The sequence below is a fragment of the Cololabis saira genome, chromosome 23, assembly GCF_033807715.1.
Source record: "Cololabis saira isolate AMF1-May2022 chromosome 23, fColSai1.1, whole genome shotgun sequence".
NCBI lineage: Eukaryota > Metazoa > Chordata > Actinopteri > Beloniformes > Belonidae > Cololabis > Cololabis saira.
The window spans coordinates 33,251,599-33,271,939 of record NC_084609.1 but is presented as its reverse complement, the minus strand read 5'-3'; the positions used below and the strand labels follow the sequence as shown (position 1 = coordinate 33,271,939).

General features: G+C 41.3%; 1 protein-coding gene across 1 annotated transcript in view; it reads left to right on the top strand.

Moving 5' to 3' along the window:
* Positions 1-18,766, top strand: part of slc41a2b (solute carrier family 41 member 2b) — a 38,747-nt gene extending 19,981 nt beyond the window's left edge. The window contains exons 7-11 of the mRNA XM_061714792.1: positions 4,957-5,104; positions 5,632-5,711; positions 9,489-9,620; positions 10,089-10,237; positions 17,548-18,766. Coding sequence (XP_061570776.1) covers positions 4,957-5,104; positions 5,632-5,711; positions 9,489-9,620; positions 10,089-10,237; positions 17,548-17,733 — 695 coding nt within the window. The 3' untranslated portion in view covers positions 17,734-18,766. The remainder of the gene's footprint in view (positions 1-4,956; positions 5,105-5,631; positions 5,712-9,488; positions 9,621-10,088; positions 10,238-17,547) is intronic.
* Positions 18,767-20,341: the final 1,575 nt, after the last annotated feature.

The following is a 20,341-nucleotide window of genomic DNA, read 5'->3' as shown; positions in this document are numbered from 1 at the left end:
GATGAATTTAGTTTCCGATGCGTGGTTTCTGAATCAACGGTCTCATGTTAGAAGTAATCTGTGTAAACCAGGAAAGACCAACACGAAACAGGGAGAGTTTTAGAGGGAATTAATGATTAAAAAGCTCTAGCTTTTCAAAAGACTAGCCTCTTTATCAACCTCAAGTATGTTTCCCGTCTATTTTAATTCTTCCAAATGACAGGAATCCATATTTTTTTTTTCTGCTCATCCGTTTTCGGTTCAATGGGGCAGCAGTCTGAGCAGAGATGCCCAGACTTCCCTTACCCCCAACTCCAGCTTTTCCTCCAGCTTTTCCTCCAGCTTTTCCTCCAGCTCTTCCTCCAGCTCTTCCTCCAGCTCTTCCTCCAGCTCTTCCTCCAGCTCTTCCTCCAGCTCTTCCTCCAGCTCTTCCTCCAGCTCTTCCTCCAGCTCTTCCTCCAGCTCTTCCTCCAGCTCTTCCTCCATCTCTTCCGAGGGGAATCAGAGTCGTTTCCAGGCCAGCCGAGAGACTTAGTCTCTTCAGCGTGTCCTGGGTCTTCCTCAGGGTCTCCTCCCGGAGGGACATGCCTGGAATACCTCCCTAGGGACAAGGGACATGCCTGGAACACCTCCCTAGGGACGAGGGACGAGGGTAGGCAGGTGGAAGAAGCAATGGGATGACCAGAGGGGGGGGGAGGGCCGGGAACACAGGCCAGAACGCAGCTCCTGAGGCTCCGGCCTGCAAACATACACAAAAGAGAAAAAAGGGGGGCCGGCACAAGAAACTACAGGAACAATGGACAAAAATGATAGCTATGAGATATTTATAATAAATAAAAATGGTAATGGAGAAGAGAGGCAGGGAAAAGGAGAGGAGAAGAAGGGTGAGAGGCACCGCCCAGTGGATCATGTCGGTGCCCCCCTGCAGCATAAGCCTATAGCAGCATATCTACCGCGAAGCTATATTTGAGACTAACTATTATAGTCTTGTTCTATAGCTGCGACTATGACTACTGACTCTAACACACTAAAGTTTACACTACCTAGAGATTTACCAACACCAGCTAGAGGTTTACTAAACACTAACTATAGGCTTTACTAAACAGAAATGTTTTAAGTTTAGTTTTAAAGGTGGAGGTGGTGTCAGCCTCCTTAACCCAGATTGGAAGTTGGTTCCATAGTAATGGTGCCTGATAGCAGAACGCCTGCCCTCCAAATCTACATTTAGATACTCTAGGAACTACGAGTAAGCCTGCACCCTGGGACCGGAGAGCTCTGCCAGGAACATAAGGCACTATCAAATCTTGTAAATACTGCGGAGCTAAGCCGTTTTGGGCTTTATATGTAAGTAATAAAATTTTAAATTGAATTCTGAATTTTACAGGTAGCCAATGGAGCGACGCTAACACTGGAGAGACGTGGTCTCTCCTGCTAATTCCTGTCAGCACTCGTGCTGCTGCATTCTGGATCAGCTGGAGCCTATTCAGCAAATTACTTGGACATCCTGCTAACAACACATTACAGTAATCCAGTCTAGAAGATACAAACGCATGAACTAGTTTTTCTGCATCACTCTGCGAGAGGATTTTCCTAATTTTTGCAATATTACGGAGATGGAAAAATGCTATTTTACAAACCTGATTAACATAATGTTTAAACGACAAATCCTGATCGAAAACAACACCAAGGTTTCTCACAGTTGCACTGGAAGCCATCGCAACACCATCTAATCCCTTCCTAAGATGCTCTGGACCAAGAATGATAACCTCTGTTTTATCTGAATTTAGAAGCAAGAAATTTCTGGACATCCAGTCCTTGATGTCCCTAAGACATGCCTGAAGTTTAACTAACGGTTCTGTTTCATCCGGCTTCATAGACAAGTAGAGCTGCGTATCATCAGCATAACAATGAAAGTGTATGCCGTGATTCTGGATTATACTTCCCAATGGCTGCATGTATAAACTGAACAAGATTGGCCCTAGCACTGAACCCTGCGGAACACCATAACAGACCCTTGACTGTTCTGAAGAAACCTCATGTACATGAACAAACTGGAACCTGTCAGATAGATATGATTTAAACCAACATAGAGCTGTCCCTTTAATCCCAACAACATGCTCTAACCTGTGCAGTAAAATGCCATGATCTACAGTGTCAAAAGCAGCACTGAGGTCCAGTAGAACCAGTATGGACACTAATCCCTTATCTGAGGTCCAGTAAAACCAATATGGAAACTAATCCCTTATCTGAGGCCATAAGGAGGTCATTCGTGACTCGAACAAGTGCTGTCTCTGTGCTATGATGCATTCTGAACCCTGACTGAAAGACTTCAAACAGATCATTTCTATACAAATAGTCACATAACTGGCTTGAAACTGCCTTTTCCAGAATTTTAGATACAAATGGAAGGTTGGAAATTGGTCTATAATTAGCTAAGGTGTCTGGGTCAAGGGAAGGTTTTTTAAGTAAAGGTTTAATTACTGCCACTTTGAAAACCTGTGGTACATATCCTAAACTTAGGGATAAGTTGATTTGGTCCAGTATTGTCCCACCAATAAGAGAAAAAACATTTTTGAATAGTCGAGTCGGGATGGGGTCTAACATACATGTGGTTGACTTAGCTCTATTGACGAGTGAGGTCAGCTCAAGGAGGTCTATAGGATCAAAACAGTCTAGAGACAAGTCAGAGCCTAGGGAAGTCGCTAAAGCTGAAGAAACGCCCACAACCGGCTGGTTGATTTCTTCTCTAATTCTCGTGATTTTACTGTTAAAGAAGCCCATAAAGTCTTCACTACTGAGAGCTGCAGGAATACACGGCTCAACAGAGTTGTGACTCTTTGTCAGCCTGGCTACAGTGCTGAACAGAAAACGTGGGTTACTTTTGTTATCCTCTATCAACGTTGAATAATAAGCTGTTCTGGCTTTGCGAATGGCTTTTTTATATACTATTAGAATATCTTTCCATTCACGATAAGAGTCTACAGACTTACAAGAGTACCACTTCCTTTCTATTTTATGCACGCTTTGTTTCAACATGCGAATATCTGAATTGTACCAGGGAGTTAAGCTCCTGCGGCTAGAAACCCTCCTTTTCAAAGGAGCAACTTCATCTAAAGCTGAGTGCAACAGATCAGCAGTGTTACTAACAAGAAAATCAACATCAGCATCAGAGGTAGAACCCAGGTCACTGGCCTCTATTGCTTCAGTAGAGGCTTCACTATTTTCCACTGTCGCAAGACGAGCAATGGTCTCCTTAAATTTAGCAATAGCTTCATCAGACAAACATCTGCTAAAATAATACCTCCTGCCCTGCACTTCGACATCAACAACATTCAATTCCAACGTTATTAAATAATGGTCGGATAAAAGGGAGTTAACAGGTGACACCAACAGACCATCAGTTTCAACACCGTAGGTGAGAACGAGATCGAGAGTATGACCAAAACAATGCGTCGGCCCGTCCACTTTTTGTGAGATACCCATTGATTCTAGAAGAGAATTGAAAGCTAATTTAAGATTATCGCTTTCAACATCCATATGAATATTAAAATCACCCACTATGATGAATTTATCTGTACTGATCAATAATCCAGAAAGGAAATCTGAAAATTCAGACAAAAACTCTAGATAAGCACCAGTAGGGGGCCGATACACTACCACTAACACAACTGGCTTCTCTGAATTCCAGCTCGGAAATTTCAGACTAAGCGTGAGGCTTTCAAACGTATTATGATTGCACTTAGGTTCAGTTTTTGTTTGGAGACTGGAGTTATAAATTGCTGCGACTCCTCCGCCTCGGCCCGTGCTTCTAGGAATGTGATGATTAAAGTAGCCGGGCGGAGTTGATTCATTCAAACTAACATACTCTTCCTCCTGTAACCATGTTTCTGTTAAACAGAAAATATCACTCCTGCTCTCTGTAATTATATCGTTTACTAACAGAGACTTGGAGCTTAACGATCGTATATTTAGTAGTCCACATCTAATTTTTCGGTCTCTTATTGGTACCAAATGTGCATTGGTTTTAATTTTTACAAGATTATTTTGGTTAACGCCTCTATAACGCCGCACCTGGTGAACTAGTGGAGGGCGGGGAACTGTAACCACTTCTATTTTGCTAGGCACCTGGTTAGAGTTACCAGTTACATCATGTAATCTTATAGTTTTGTTGGCAGGCGTTGGTCCTCGAGAAGCAGCAGAGAAGTGTGTCCTGCTCCGATCATACAGAGACCTGTTTGCCATGGGAGACCCTACCAGGGGCGTAATGCCCCTGACAACATAGCTCTAGGATCATTCGGGCAACACAAACCCCTCCACCACAGTAAGGTGGTGGTTCAAGGAGGGGTTTCTTTCTTGTGTAGTAATTTACACCAATAAGCTTCTCTGAATAATTACCCTTAATTTTAGAAGAGAAACATTGTTGAATTGTTTATGCAGTGAAGCTGTAGCACTGTTGACAAAGTAATCAGCTTGTGTGTGAGTGAAGTCTTTGGCGCTCCCCTTTGTTGTTCTGGCACACCATCATAATGGAGATGATTCTGTAAGATTGGTTGCAGCATTCTTGATAGATACCTACTGTGATGAAATAATCCCAAATGGGATTTACAGAAAATGGTTGGGTAAGAAGTAGGTTAGTTTTTCCACTTCCTGTTCTGTACATGTGTACATTTTGAGAAAACCCAAATGAATCTGATATTTTCAACTTTCTTCCTTAATAGTCTCTCACTAAAATTACCTTTTCTGTTCTCCTATGAAGTGAGGAAAAAAATGAAACATCTAAGAATTGAGACAGTAATACAGTGCAAGTGCTGGGTCCACTGTGGGTTAAAAACTGTGTCTGCCTCAAAACTGCTGAATGTAAATTAGAAGTTTACAGAGAAGCTGCCTGACAAACAAACTCGTCATCTCATGCTCCCCCTTCACATAGTCTGGATAGGCATCATTTCAGCATCCATTTCTCCTCTCCCTTTTTCCTAGACTCGTATCCGTATGTATCATCGTTGGTTTGCGCCTTCTTTATGTGTCTGACTCCTCTGTGGATCGTGATCTCCTCCAAGCATCCTGCCAGCCGCACCCTGCTCTACTCTGGATGGGAGCCAGTCATCACCGCCATGGTCATCAGTAGGTGTGTGTGTGTGCGTGTGTGTGTGTGCGCGTGTGCGTGTGTGTGTGGGGTCTTGAAAGGACAAAGAAATGCAACTCTGTCTTCCAGTGTCTGGTTTGCTTGATGAGTCATCCTCTAAACAAATTGCAGCACCTGAGCACAAACCCCCTCCGGCACCCTTGGGCCTGGCCAGCTTACAAATGGAGCCAGTAGTGAGGGAATCACCATGCACATTTCTCAGCACAGAGCAGGGTTCATAATTTGAAGAAAGAAAATGCAAATTGGTACTGAATAATATTAGCTGACACTTGAAAAATTCAAAAGTAGCTTATTCTTCTTATCTCTTGCGCTGGATTCCAGCCTCTATTCTATCATCAACAATAGATAAAGCTGATGAAGTCTTTCATGCAGAACTTGTCAGAAGGCAGACACGTTTAGTGTTGAGATCATACAGCTCAATTTAGCTTAGACGATGCTTTCTTTGTCTCTCTGTCCCCTTTTTTGTCACATTAAAATGACATTTTTTATTATTATGTTGTGTTCTGCAGCATCGGGGGGCTCATCCTGGACAAAACGGTGTCCGACCCAAATTTAGCTGGGATTGTTGTATACACCCCAGTTATAAATGGTGAGTATTAACTTTTTCTTTTATTATGTATGGTTTGATTTTTAGTTTGCATTAGCGACAAGATGAGGAGAATCTGGAAAAAGGTCGGACCAAATACATGGTGTAATACATAATCTGATAATCCGTCAAAAAGCTTAATATTTTAATTAGTTTGATCCAAACCAAGCATGTGTAGTACTGTATATGATAAGAAACATAGGCCGTAGATGTAAAAAGTACTACTACTTCATTACTGCATGAAACATTTGGCTATGTTTGTAAATATTTAGTTTTATTTATCCATCCATTATCCATCCTTTTTTTGTTGAATGGAATGGAAATGGATCTTTTATTTATATTTAAAATTTAAAAAAACATGTCTGTTTTGTTTGTATGTTTATTAGGGCCCGAGCACTGACACCCTATTGTATCTGTAGGAATTTTTTTTTTCCTTCTTCTGACAAAATAAGGGCTTTTTTTCCCCCCTAAACGTGCCCCAAAAGTCACCAAATTTTGCGCCAGGCCTGGCGAAAAATTAGATATTTAACGGTTTGCATTAATGGACGTGGCCTAATGGCTCAACAGCGCCCCCTAGAAAACTTTGTGCCTCAAGCCCCACAATACATTTGACGTACATGCAGGAAAATCGGTACACACCTGTATCATGTCGCAACTTAAAGAAAAGTCTCTTGGCGCCATGGCCCAAACCAAACAGGAAGTCGGCCATTTTGAATTAATCGTGTAATTTTGGCTCAATTTATGCCATTTCTTCGTCAGTTAATACGGCCCGAACCGTAACGTGCACCCAGGTGTGTTATACATCAAAATGTGCGTCTCCATCCTGCAACAATGGACATTACTTTTCTCTTTCAAAAGCGTTACCCTGGCAACGATAGACGCCAAAAAGCGCACCCCCCCTTCATCTGGTTGGTCCATATTTGATAGTTCCTACTTTCTGCCATAACTTTTGAATGGTTTGACATAAAGACCCGTGGGTGGTGTCATCAGACTTGCTTTAGAGTCCTCAACCTTCATTGGTGTAAATTGGCTCCACCCCTTCTTCTGATTGGTCGATATCTCATAATTCCTATTTTCTGCCATAACTTTTGAATGGTTTGACATAGAGAGTCGTGGGTGGTGTCATTTCTGATAAGCTTATGATGATAAGTTGAGTTTTATGTGAACAGCAAATGCACTTTTTGTAGTATTATTGACCTGGGAATGTGGGAGGAACCCGGGGGTGGGGGGTGGCCATGAGTGCGAGGGCCCGTTCATTGCTGCTTGCAGCTTTAATTTCTTTATGTAACTGAAAGACAATTGATGGGCCGGGACCCATATTTTAATGTGCAACAACACAACGACAAGGTGATTTACAATACTTAACAAAGACATTACAAAATAAAAAAGCATGATTTAAAGTTTAAACAAAATAAAGGAAAGCAATAAAATAAAACATAACAGAATGTTCAGGACTCAAACCTGAGGGACTCTAACCGAGACAGAGTTTACAGGATTTAAAATATGATTAAGTTTTGAAACAAATTTGAAAGCCCCAGTGTATAAAAGAGTTAAAAAGCAATACTTAAAGACAAGCAGATATCTGTTCAAAAGAATTAACAAATGAAATGCAAGAAATAGAGGTTGCAGTGCATTATGGGAGATGACTGAAATGCAGCAGTAAATAAAAAGGTGTTCAACCTCGACTTAAAGGAACTGAGTTTCAGCAGCCCTGATGCATTCTGGGAGTTTGTTCCACAGGTGAGGAGCTTAAAAGCTGAACGCTGTCTCACTATGTTTGGTTCCAACTCTGGGTACAGAAAGTGGGCGTGGCCCTGACGACCTGAGGGTTCTGGTTGGTTCATCATGGACCAGGAGATCACAGATGTATTCTCAGACATTTCTGAACCAGCAGCTGGATTTAACCTCTGTTCTGGGACAGACAGGAAGCCAGTGTAAAGATCTAAGAACTGGACTTATATGGTCAAAACAAAAAGGAGCAGCAGCACCTTTTTTGTTTTTAATCTGTGATGTCCAGGACAGCCCTGTAAGCTGCTGCAGTTTGGCAGCCAGAAACACATTTATATTGAAGACCTGGTAAGGTTAGAAGGTTTATAGTTTATTGCACATGACATTGGTTTCTGTAATTTGAAGCTTCACCCTCTGGCAAATTGGCCGAGCGAGCTCAGTAGAGACCCCCTGTAGCTAACACAGGACCTCTGCTTTCTCCTCGCCCTATATCTTTCTGTCAGACCCAGTGACCTAAAAAAGCCAGATATATATATATATATATGTGTGTGTATCCGGTACTAATTCACTGTTGATAAGATACAGGTGGTGAACAATGCATGTGCGTTTTATATATATGTATATATTTCATTAATTCAAATTCAGTTCAATTAAAATTAAAAAATACTTTATCCCCCAAAGGGAAATGAATAGTTGCACAGGCTACACTTAGTACCCAGGCTTCTTTATCAGTTTGCTGAGTTTCTTTAAGTCACTGGTTCTGGAAAAAAGACACCATCTTTTTCAAATTGATGCCAAAAACTTGCATAAAAAGTCAGCTACAACAAGGTAATTCATTTGATTTACTCAAAGTGTACAAACTTAAAAAAATATGTGTTATAACCTTCTCAAGATTTTAACTGATGTATTTTAAAGAGATTGCATATAAGTGCTCATCGTGAGGTTTGTGCCTGTTTACAGGCCGACTGGTTTACTGTTAATGCTGCAGAAAATGCCAGCGGGCTGACAAGGAGTCACAGTAGATTGATTTCAAACAGGAGTCACCCTGAGGTGAACACAGTGTCTAATAAACTCATTCCAATAAGAGGCAGTTTCAAGGAGGCAGCACATCTGAGACAAACACCCCAATTATTGTTGCCGATACTAAACCATTAAAGTGGTGCAGTAACAAACACGTAAAGATCTGTTTAGTGGCTTATGTAGCTGTGTTCATATTCAGTATGCATTTTTATGATACGAACAAATGTATTCAGTACATTGAGGACTGCATGTGCACTGCAAACTATTCCAATCATCATCAGCTCTGATACTCCTTTATTTTATTAACTCCATGATTTGGTTAAGTTACAGACATTCACAATCATGTGCAGCTAAATGTAAAGAATTACCAGAAAATTTACAATACATGTTTTACTTTCAGTTCAAATAATGAAGATAGTCGTAGAAAATTTAATTTTAAACATCTATTTGCCCAAACAACTTTAAAGCAGATGAGTGTTTCTGTTGTTGGAATTAAGTTATGGAATTCATTACATTATGATTTAAAGGGCTGTATAAACATATTTCCGTTTTAAAAAGAAATTTAAAGAGAAAAAAATAGCAATGTATCAATGAAATAGTTAAAATGTATAATATATGCGTATGGAGACAGACAATCTATCTTTGATTATTTTTGTTTTTCTTTCTTTGTGATGTTAACTAAGTAATTGTGCAGACCATCTGTTATTATTGTTCAGTTTAGTTTTGAGGGAGATTTTCTTCTTCCTGCTCCTTTCTGCTTATGGAATATGCTTTTGATTGTGTTGTCATTTTACTTGTTTGTTTTTTTTGTTTGCATATTTCCATGATCGGAATAAATAATAATGAAATTAAATGAAATTTTATCTTGTGTAGATTTGTAATTTTTTTCTTTGCCTAAACAGGGCTGCATCAATTACCGGTCAACTACCAACAATAATTCCGAGGCAACTCTCTGTCATTTACCTGCTACCTTGTTTCCGTGTCATCCTGTCATCCCTGTACTCTCATCACACACCTCTCTGTTGTCTGCAGGTATTGGAGGAAACCTGGTGGCCATTCAGTCCAGCAGGATATCCACCCACCTGCACTTCCACTGTGCTCCCGGCGAGGTTCCTGACGAGGCTAAAGGCTGCTACTACCCCTGCCGCACATTCTGCGGCAAAGGTGGGCAATAACATCTAAGATTGAAACTGCATCTTTTTCATATTGTTTACATCATATAAAATACTAATGATATTATTTAAGCCCATGTATACAATAAAGTCGTACTGGATTTACAACCTGTCTGAAACATGATTTATTATATAAAAAAATACTGATAACATTTTGAATATCTATATTGAATCGGGCCGCAGAGCATCACGATATATTGCCATATCAATATTTTTGCCCGGCCCTAATCTCAAGCCTCAGGAAAAAACCTCAAGAATGAAAGGCAGTAAGAGAATCTACAGGACCCGAGGGTGAATAGTTGGATGAGCAAAAGTATTCACTTTATTCATCCAGTTGATTCAATCGCGTTAAAGTGAAAATGATTCATTCGTTGGAAATAAACTATAAGAAAAAAGTTTTTAAACAACATTAACCTTTCTTCTGTCCATCTTTGTTTTTTCCTTGTTTCCAATCTGTCAGGAGCGAATCACCGCTCTGCTCAAGTGCTGATCCTGCTAGTGATCCCCGGCCACCTCATCTTCCTGTACACCATCCACCTGATGAAGAGTGGACACACCACCCTAACACCCATCTTCATGTCCGTCTACCTGGCTGCTGCCATGCTGCAGGTGAGCTTTTTTTTCCCAACATTATCTTTATTTACTTTTCAAAATGCTTCCAATTAGGGCTGGGGATCGATTCAAAATGTCAAGAATCGATTCGATTCCGATTCTTAAGATTCAGAATCGATTATCAAGATTTGATTTGATTCGATTCCGATATTGATTTGGGTTGGTGTTATCAAAACTGTTTTTTGAGCTGTTGCATGAATGATATGACTGTAGTTCTGCAACCTATTAATACTAGTATTATATTGAGATTCAACAGCAAGTATTGCAGCTAATGATGCTGTAAGGACCAATCAGCTCCCAGAATGCTGATAGAACTGCAAACAGAAACATCGTGGGTCAGAATTACCAAACAGATCCAGGGAGGAAACAGAGACGCATGAAATCAGTTTTAGTTTTTTCCCACATTCCGTTTTTATTTGTTCCATTTTCGGTCTATTTTGGTTTTTAATTTTTGAGCATTTGGTTTTTAGCATTTTATGCAAATGTAACCCCAAGACAGTAGTAATGCAATTATAACCTAACACTTTAATGTTTTCATACCTTTAAAAATATTTAAAGGCAAAAACATGGCACCAGTTATTCTCGTGTTCAACAAAACATTCCTTTTTTGGGGATAAACAAAAAAATAACCAAAAGTTGTAATGTAATGATGAAAAAAAAAAATTACATAAATAAAATGTAAAAAAAATTAAAAACAATCGTTCTTTAGACATATGAATTGATTTTTAGGAATTAATATGAGAATCGATTTAGAATTGGGAAATCGATTTTTTTCAACACAGGCCTACTTCCAATGATACACAAAATAAGAGCGCTCTTACATAAAAGGAAATATCAAGGGCAGCTGAATTATTGTCCAGCACTCAAATCATATTTCCTTACAAGTCAGGTATTTATGAGATATCATAAAGCAAAACTCAGTTTAGTTTTATATGAGAAAAAGGAAAGAGAAAAAAGAAAGAAAGAAAAGATAAATAAATAAAAGCCCAAATAAAACAAGAAACTAACACAAATCAAAACAACAAAGGTTTCTCTATTTTTCATGTGTTAGCCCAAAGGATTTCACCATTGTGCATAGTTCAGAAATACAAACTTGAATGTACAATTCACACAGAATGAAGAAATCAAGTATCAAAAGAAAGGAAATGATTTTAGAACCCTGCAGAGCATCACTGGTAGCTACGTCTCATTCCCCCCCAGAACGCTTACATCCACACTCTCCATATATTCCATAAAACGACCCCACATGTTTTGAAATAATGATAGTTTATAGTTTGTAAGTAATCTTTTCCATAGGTAAAATTGTAGACATTTCCTTAATCCAGTTAATGAGTTTTGGTTTACTGTTGCTCTGACTCTTTTAGTAAGCGTGCGTGCGTGCGTGCGTGCGTGCGTGCGTGCGTGCGTGCGTGCGTGCGTGCGTGCGTGCGTGCGTGCGTGCGTGCGTGCGTGCGTGCGTGCGTGCGTGCGTGCGTGCGTGCGTGCGTGCGTGCGTGAGTGCGTGCTTTAAATCTGAGGTACCAACATCTGACAGATCCCCTGCTCTGTTGAATCTGCTTCCATGTTTCTATGTATCTATTTTATCTATTGTCTCTTTGCTTTGTTCTGCTCTTTTACTTCTTTTTTCTATACTAATTTTTATGTACTATTCCATCAACCTGCCCAGGGAATACAGGCGGAAAATAGCAAGCTGCTACAACCTGGCACAATGCATATTATCTTGTACAAGATGAATGTCTTGCACTGTCCCTGTTGTGAAATAAATAAATTACAAATTACAGAACACACTGACTAGAATAAAGAAATAACAAATAAGAACACACCACTCCCTCCCCCCTCCATAATGGCCGTTATGGAGGGGGGAGGGAGTGGTGTGTTTTTATTTGTTAATAAAGTTTTTTAATTAAGTTTTTTTTAATTACGTTTTTTATTGTTAATAAAGTATCCCAATAGATTGGAGAAGCGATATGTCAGGTTTGCATACAAAATGAAAGAGGGACGGTGGCCACACCTCCTGCTTCACTTAAGATAATGATAAAGGAGCACCATAATAAATTCTAAATTGTCGACTTTTCTTCTTTAGCTTTACTATCATCTGTTTTACTGTCTGAGAAATTAGGATTATAGCTGGTCTCTTTGTGCGTGTGTGTGTGTGGTCGGTCCTCACAGTGCTGGAGGCCTTTTTTCAGAATAACCCCAAATCTTTCATGCAGACACAGAACATTGGGATGTAATCCTGGTCACCGAGGGGTTGGAGTCTTTCCAGATCAATTAGGTCTCCTGCCAGCAGAGCTGCTTTCAGGGTCCTACAATCCAGCAGCATTAACTGCTGGAGATAAGCTGCTGTATGTGTAAAGGCTGTACCAGTAAAAACAGTTTGCATTCAGCCGCTCTTGCATGTCAGTATTTGCAGCCACCAAAAAGAGAATATTTGCTATTCAAGAAATAACTTTCACTTGAAATGGGGATTTCTGCACTGCCTAACAGCAACAGGATAATTACCGTCATAAAAAAATGACTTATGGATGCAAACTGCAAAACCTACTCGTCTGCTTTATCATCTATGTATTGGTGCAGAGACAGACAGCATAATAAACACTCATTATTGGGATAAATGCTGCACATTTTAGCAGTAATTGCAGGAAAGTTGTGTGACTGTATTTGCATTTATCTTTTTTCAGTCTAGGGTTGAAAAACCCAGAAGCCACTGTATTTGCTGGCTTCAACAGTTTTATGCATCCACCCATCCATTATCTATACCTGCCTAACAGATTCATATGAACTGAAGTGTTGGACATCCACACATTTAAAAGATGATTTTCCTTTTTTTTTTAAATTAAAACATGGTTTTATTGTTTGGGTTAAAAGGTTTGGGGTTATGGTGTAAGTTCAGATAAGGCCCTCAGCAACAGCAGCGAGCATACGCCAGTGTGATGGTAGGGGTTACAATCTCCAGGTTTAGGCTTCGTTATTGTCACAAATGTATCCATCGTACTAGCGTTAAATAGGGATAGCCAAGTCAATTTCGCAATGAATTTTCTTTTCTTAAACAGCTAGCTAGCTCGATTTTCCGCTCTAAAGTTGACATTAGTCACATGACTCACGTCATGGGAATCATTTATGTAGAGTTGTTAAAAGTAGATTATTATCACCTGTTAATGGAGTTTTCTCAATCATATATATATATATATATATATATATATATTTTTTTTTTTTTTTTTTTTTTTAACTCACAAATTACTTTGGTTAAAATTGCCTTTATTTCATTTTAAGTTGGAGGACCCCCTGCAGTACCTCCGCGGACCCCCCGGTTGAAGACCCCACTAGACTATTTGTGTTGTTACCCTATCATTTAAATAACTTAAATCTGACAAAAAAGCAATAAATAACAATTTATTAAACATTGACTAATAAATCAGATATTGCTCTTGAATTCTGGTTCAAAGCTGTACATCTGAAGCAGGTTAGAGTCCACAGAACTGGAGCCAGCCTCCCTGGATGGAGCTGCAAGAGAAACATGGATGTCAAATCTGAAAAGACACATAATACTCATGGCAACTAAAGAGCCAGAGAGATTGAAGGTGAACTCCATTGTCAGGGGGCATCAATGTCAAACCGTCCATCACTGGCTGTTTGAGCCAGTGTAGAACAACCAAGGCATCCTGTTAACATCCTGTTAAGCAAATCCTTTTCAGAAAAAAAGAAAGCAAGCAAAGCATGCATGTTGACAAAATACAGAGCTTTTGGGATAGATTGAAATTTTTTTTAGCTTTTTGTCGAGTCACATCATGTCTATGTTCAGAGATATTAAAGAAAACCCTCAAACCTGAGACAGTTAGTGCAGTTTGGTCATATGTAGTAGGAGGACAGAGTTTGCTGGATCTCCTGTTCCTGTCTTTGCTGCCTCCTCTCCAGCAGACCACAGCGTAGAGCAGGGGTGGCCAGAGGTGGACAGAGTACTCGACCCCAGTACTTGAGTAAGAGTACAAATACTACTGGTCAAAATTTACTCCGTTACAAGTAAAAGTAGCTCAGTCAAAATATTACTCGAGTAAGAGTAGAAAAGTACTTGCTTTTAAAGGTACTTAAGTAACCACAAGTAAATGCTTTTACATTTACTTTAAGTAAAAGTAAGAGTAAGAGTAAATTTCTTATTTTCCACATCAGTAAATTACTATATTTTTTCTAAATTAATTTAAGGATCTTTTAACTATTGTTTCTGAGAATTAACTCTTTGAAACCAGCTGCACTGATGTGCTGCTTTTAGAACCACAATGTTATATAAAACCTGCAGAAACACCAAAAACAAATCAAATGAATGGGATCATAAGAGGACAGCAGATGATGCAGAGTTTATTAACAATCATGAACTGAAACCAAATGAACCTGCACCATCCAACTAAGTCTGGATCCCCCTCAAAGACCACTGCTTTACAAAAAACTACATCTCTGCTTTCAATAACTCAATGTTGAAGTCACTTAACTTTACAGGAAGGACATGTACCAGTACAATATAGAAATATAGAGCATAACAAACTGTCTCCCCATGTCTGTCTGGCTTGACGTATTTCGGCTTTACGTACATCCCAGTGGAGAGCGTGCACTGTGATCGGTCTCCTCCTTTGACAAAAACAGCTTGTGTCCAATAGGATTTTAGGGAAGAAGAAAAAAGAGCAGACCTGAAAGTAACGAGTACTTTTCAGCCTTCCTAGAAATTTACTCGAGTAAAAGTACAAATATTTGTCTTGGAAATGTATTCAAGTAAGAGTAATAAGTACCAAAGAAATCTAATACTCAAGCAAAGTACAAATCCTCTGGATATGTACTTAAGTAATGTTTATGTTTATGTTTATGTTTATGTTTATGTTCATGTTCTGGATCTCTGGAAAGCGTCTAGAGACAACATCTGTTGTATTAGACGCTATATAAATAAAATTGAATTGAATTGAATTGAAAGTACAGTACTCAAGTAAATTTACTCCGTTACTGTCCACCACTGGGGGTGGCCAACCCGCGGCTCGCCAGCCGCATGCGGCTCTTTGCCCGGTGTCATGCGGCTCTTGCAACTTTATTTGATAGGTGTAGTGAAAGACAGACACGTAGGAAGTGAGGGCAAAAGATGCCGCGACTGGAATGGAACCCGCGTTGCTGTACAGGGGATGGTGTAGACAAGTTGCCTGCTCAACCCGGTGAACCATACGGGCGAGGAGAAAGTCACTGTTCAATGCTCTTTACCATATCTGTTGAGTCCTGCGTGGAGACCGGTGTAGCTGCTCAGTCCATAGAGTTCACCTTTTGAACTTTCTGACAGTGCCATAAAACTCTCTTCAAATGTCATTGAATTGTTTTTTAGACACTGTCTGAAAGTCCACGGCCGCACCTTTATCTTTGCACCGTCTTCAAAGCCCCTCACTGCCCACCTGGTCTGTTTAACTGTATAAGTCACTCCTCTCCTTCTCCAGTTGGTCAACTTCTCCAGATTCAATTCAATTTTATTTATATAGCGTCTAATACAACAGATGTTGTCTGTAGACGCTTTCCAGAGACCAGAACATGAACATAAACCCCCGAGCAAATATTACATAAACAATGGCAGGTAAAAACTCCCATAGTGGGAGAAAAACCTTAAGCCAAACAGTGGCAAGAAAAACTCCCCTTTTAGGAGGGAAGAAACCTGGACCAGGACCTGGATCATAAGGGGGAAGAAACCTGGACCAGGACCTGGATCATAAGGAGAAACCTGGACCAGGACCCGGATCATAAGGGGGAAGAAACCTGGACCAGGACCTGGATCATAAGGGGGGACCCTCCTGCCAAGGGCCAGACTGGGGGGTCGGGGACGTCAGCAGCACAGCAGGCAGGTGGAAGCAGCAGCGGGATGACCAGAGGGGGGGGGGGCAGGGACCGCAGGCCAGCACGCAGCTCCTGAAGCTCCGGCCTGCAAACATGCACAGAAGCTTAAGAAGAGCCCCGTGCACTCCAAAGGGCCTCGGTCCCCTCAGCGGTCGCAGGTGACGGGGGCTGAGTGTCACAGTCCAGTCAAGTTTGTTACCAAGGTGAACACCCAGGAATCGATGTCGGAACGCTGGATGTTCACCGGAGTGAGTGTTTTCCTCACCTCCCCCCTCTGGCTGTCTTTCAGCTGAAGCTGGTTGAGCTCACGCCAGCTGACAAGGTCCTCCATGACCTCCCTGTACTCCAGTTCACCCCCCCGGATACACACCCAACGCTGGCTCTGCCATCACAGGACACAGGAACATGGCAGTTTGAGGAGTTGTGTGTGAAGGGGGGGGGGGGCTCGTACCCCGAGTGTCTGACGTGTTCGGACCGTTCACAGCTTCTTCACATCCACTGCAATCCAGACATCTGCTTTCCACAATGATGCCACGTTTCCACATAGCCGGGTATTTACAAAAACAGATATTTCCCCCTCTCCGTTTTGAAAGATACCATCATTTACAGGAACCTGCATAAATATCTGTTAAGGTGCTATGAGCAGCCAAACCTGCAGGGGGCAGTGTAACGAGAAGATAAAGTCATGCTAGCCAATCAGAATCCTGGAAAAAAACATCAACAAATGACACGAGTAACTTCCAGTTCCTTCCAAGATGAACCAGAGTCTTTGGTTTGGAGTGACAGAGAAGTGGAGTTACTTTTAAGTGTGACTTTAGAATATAAAACAGGTAAAATACAAGAAAATATTGACGGTGGTCAAACAAATTGTAACCACAGGTCGCACTCATGACGCTGGTGACGTTTCTGTCTCATAATGTGACGTTCTGAAGTCTAAATGTCCGTTTCTCTCTGTTTACAAGCAAACGTGAAGACGGAGGTTTTAAAAATCTCCACTTTGGCCGGAGTTTTCAGAAATGATGGTTTTTGGAGACTTTGAGCTTCGTTTTCGTGTAAACGAACGGACAAAACGCATGAAAACACCAGCGTTTCCGCTACGTGAAAACGGGGCCTGAATCTTGAGAGAGCGGAATGTCTGTCTGATGATTGAACTCACTCACTCATGAATGACCTATTTGACCCGTTTGAACTGATGGGAATTGAACTGAGTTGAATTAACCTGATGTTGAATTACCAAACAAATCTTGAATATGTGATGCTTTTCTTCCATTTTGTACTTCTTTCAGATTGATTTCAGATTTCAGATTTCAGATTGATTTTCTCAGGTTGTTTTTACTTAGCAATGATAATAAAGCCCTGATCTGCCAGGAGTTGGCTTGTTTTTCTATTGCATGTGTTTCATAGTATATCTTGGTCCAAATCAGAATGTTTTTTATGGTCCCCCCCCCCCCCAGGTGCTGCTGCTGCTCAGCATAGCAGACTGGATGGTTCACTCCATGTGGCGGAGCGGCAAGGACCCGGACAGCTTCTCCATCCCGTACCTGACGGCCCTGGGGGACCTGCTGGGCACCGCCCTGCTGGCGCTCAGCTTCCACTTCCTGTGGCTCATCGGAGACCAGGACAGTGACGTGGGGGACTGAACACGCCTCTAACAGCCCACCACGTCGACGACAGGAAGTGCTCCGAGACTTGATGGGAACCTGGGTGCTTCACTTCCTGTCGGAAACTCCAACCTCATTCTGGTTTCAGGAGCATCTTTCTCCCCAAGCGTCTTTTCCTCCACACAGATGACACTATATGCTATACTTTTCTTCATAATTTACCTTGCTATAAATCTGTCTAATTGACACCAAACTATCTGGAAGTCTCATTGCTGGAGTTGGGTAGTCTGGAACGCACCGGCTCCCTCCCACAATGCCGAGGGGGCGGTGCTGTTGAAATAATCAGCCAAAGGTTCTCTCTCTGGAAAACTTGGACATTGAGGGGCCAGATAGGGCAACCACCAAGATCATCAAGTATTCATCCAGAACAGAAGTATTCTGTGGCCACCAGTAAGGCCTCTGAGAGACGGCCGTGAGCTTGTTTGAGAGAGGAGAGTTGGTTCAACACATCACTCAGGAACAGTTAGGTCCAGTAGCTATTACTCATCCTGAGCATGGATGTCCTGTCGGTTCAGTCTCACAACCAGCCTTGGTGCTCACCAGTCCCACCAGTCCCACCAGTACATGAGAGGAGTGGCGTCTGACCCCGGGGGGTTCAGGTTTACTGGTCTGGAGGGGAGTGGGGGGTCCTGTGCCATGTTCAGGCTGAATTCTGGTTCTGCGTTAAACCTACTCCGTAGGGTAGCGGCTACGCGGGAGTCTCTCCGTAGCCTACGCCGTAGCCTGCTAGCACCTCCCAAGAAATGGAACTACCGTATTTTCCGCACTATGAGGCGCACCACACTATAAGGCGCTACAGTAGAGGCTGGGGTTACGTTCTGCATCCATTAGACCAGGGGTCGGCAACCCACGGCTCTAGAGCCACACCCTAGTGGCTCCTGGAGCTGTTTCAAAAATGTTTGACCTTTTTTGTCCTTTTTTTCTTCTTTTGTTTCTCTTTTTTCCTTTTTTTCTCTTTTTTTCTTCCTTTTTCCTTTCCTTTTTAATCTCGACATTTCGACTTTTTTCTCGACATTTCGACTTTTTTCTCGACATTGTACTTCAACATTAATCTCAACATTTCTACTTCTTTCTCGAAATTTTGACTTTTTTCTCAACATTTCGACTTTTTGCTCGAAATTTTGACTTTTTTCCTCAACATTTCGACTTTTTGCTCGAAATTTTGACTTTTTTCCTCAACCTTTCGACTTTTTTCTCGACATTTCGACTTTTGTCTCAACATTTTGACATTTCCCTTCATTCTAAGGCTGATACAAGACTTTTCATTTTTTGCGGCTCCAGACATTTTTGTTTTTTGTGTTTTTGGTCCAATATGGCTCTAAAACATTTTGGGTTGCTTACCCCTGCATTAGACCAAGGGTCGGCAACCGGCGGCTCCGGAGCTGCAGTCCAGGCCTGGTGGCTGCTTACCGTAGTTGAGAGACCTGTTGCGGCTCTATATTGATCCATATATAAGGCTCAATATTGATCCATATATAAGGCTCAATATTGATCCACATATAAGGCTCAATATTGATCCATATATAAGGCTCAATATTGATCCATATATAAGGCTCAATATTGATCCATATGTAAGGCTCAATATTGATCCATATATAAGGCTCAATATTGATCCATATATAAGGCTCAATATTGATCCATATGTAAGGCTCAATATTGATCCATATATAAGGCTCAATATTGATCCATATGTAAGGCTCAATATTGATCCATATGTAAGGCTCAATATTGATCCATATATAAGGCTCAATATTGAGCCTTATATATGGATCAATATTGAGCCTTACATATGGATCAATATTGAGCCTTACATATGGATCAATATTGATCCATATATAAGGCTCAATATTGAGCCTTATATATGGATCAATATTGAGCCTTACATATGGATCAATATTGATCCATATATAAGGCTCAATATTGAGCCTTATATATGGATCAATATTGAGCCTTATATAAGGCTCAATATTGATCCATATATAAGGCTCAATATTGAGCCTTATATATAGCTCAATATTGATCCATATGTAAGGCGCCTTATAGTGCGGAAAATACGGTACACGCCGAGGCGACGCAGACCCAACGCAGACCGAGAGGGCTGTGATTGGTTCGCTTGGTAGCAATGCAATTCTGGTTCGTGAAGCAGTCGTGAACTTTCACTGCTCTTTTCTTCGTGTGTGTGTGATTTGTTTTTTTTTATTTTTTGGGGGGGGTTGTTTTGGTTTTTTGCACAATAGTTGTCCTTATCTCTTTGATTCACTGTGACCGGAAAAACCGGAAGCTAAACAAAGTATCAACTAGTGCTCTGGGGGGGTACTGCACCGCGGAGAAATGAAGTGACGGAGAAGTCCAGAAGGTTCACGACGGCGTCACGGCAACAGCGTCAGGGTGACGGCGTCACGGCGACGGCGTAGGCTCTGCGTAGGCTCTGCGGTGGCTTCACACAGAACCATAATTCAGGCTTTACTGGTCTCTGGGGGGGGGGGGGGGGTCCTGTGCCATGTATTCTCCTCCATGTTTGTGTGATACAAACCTTCTTCCTGCCAGAGACGAGGTTTTCTGTTAGTTCAGTCCATGTTTCCCCAGT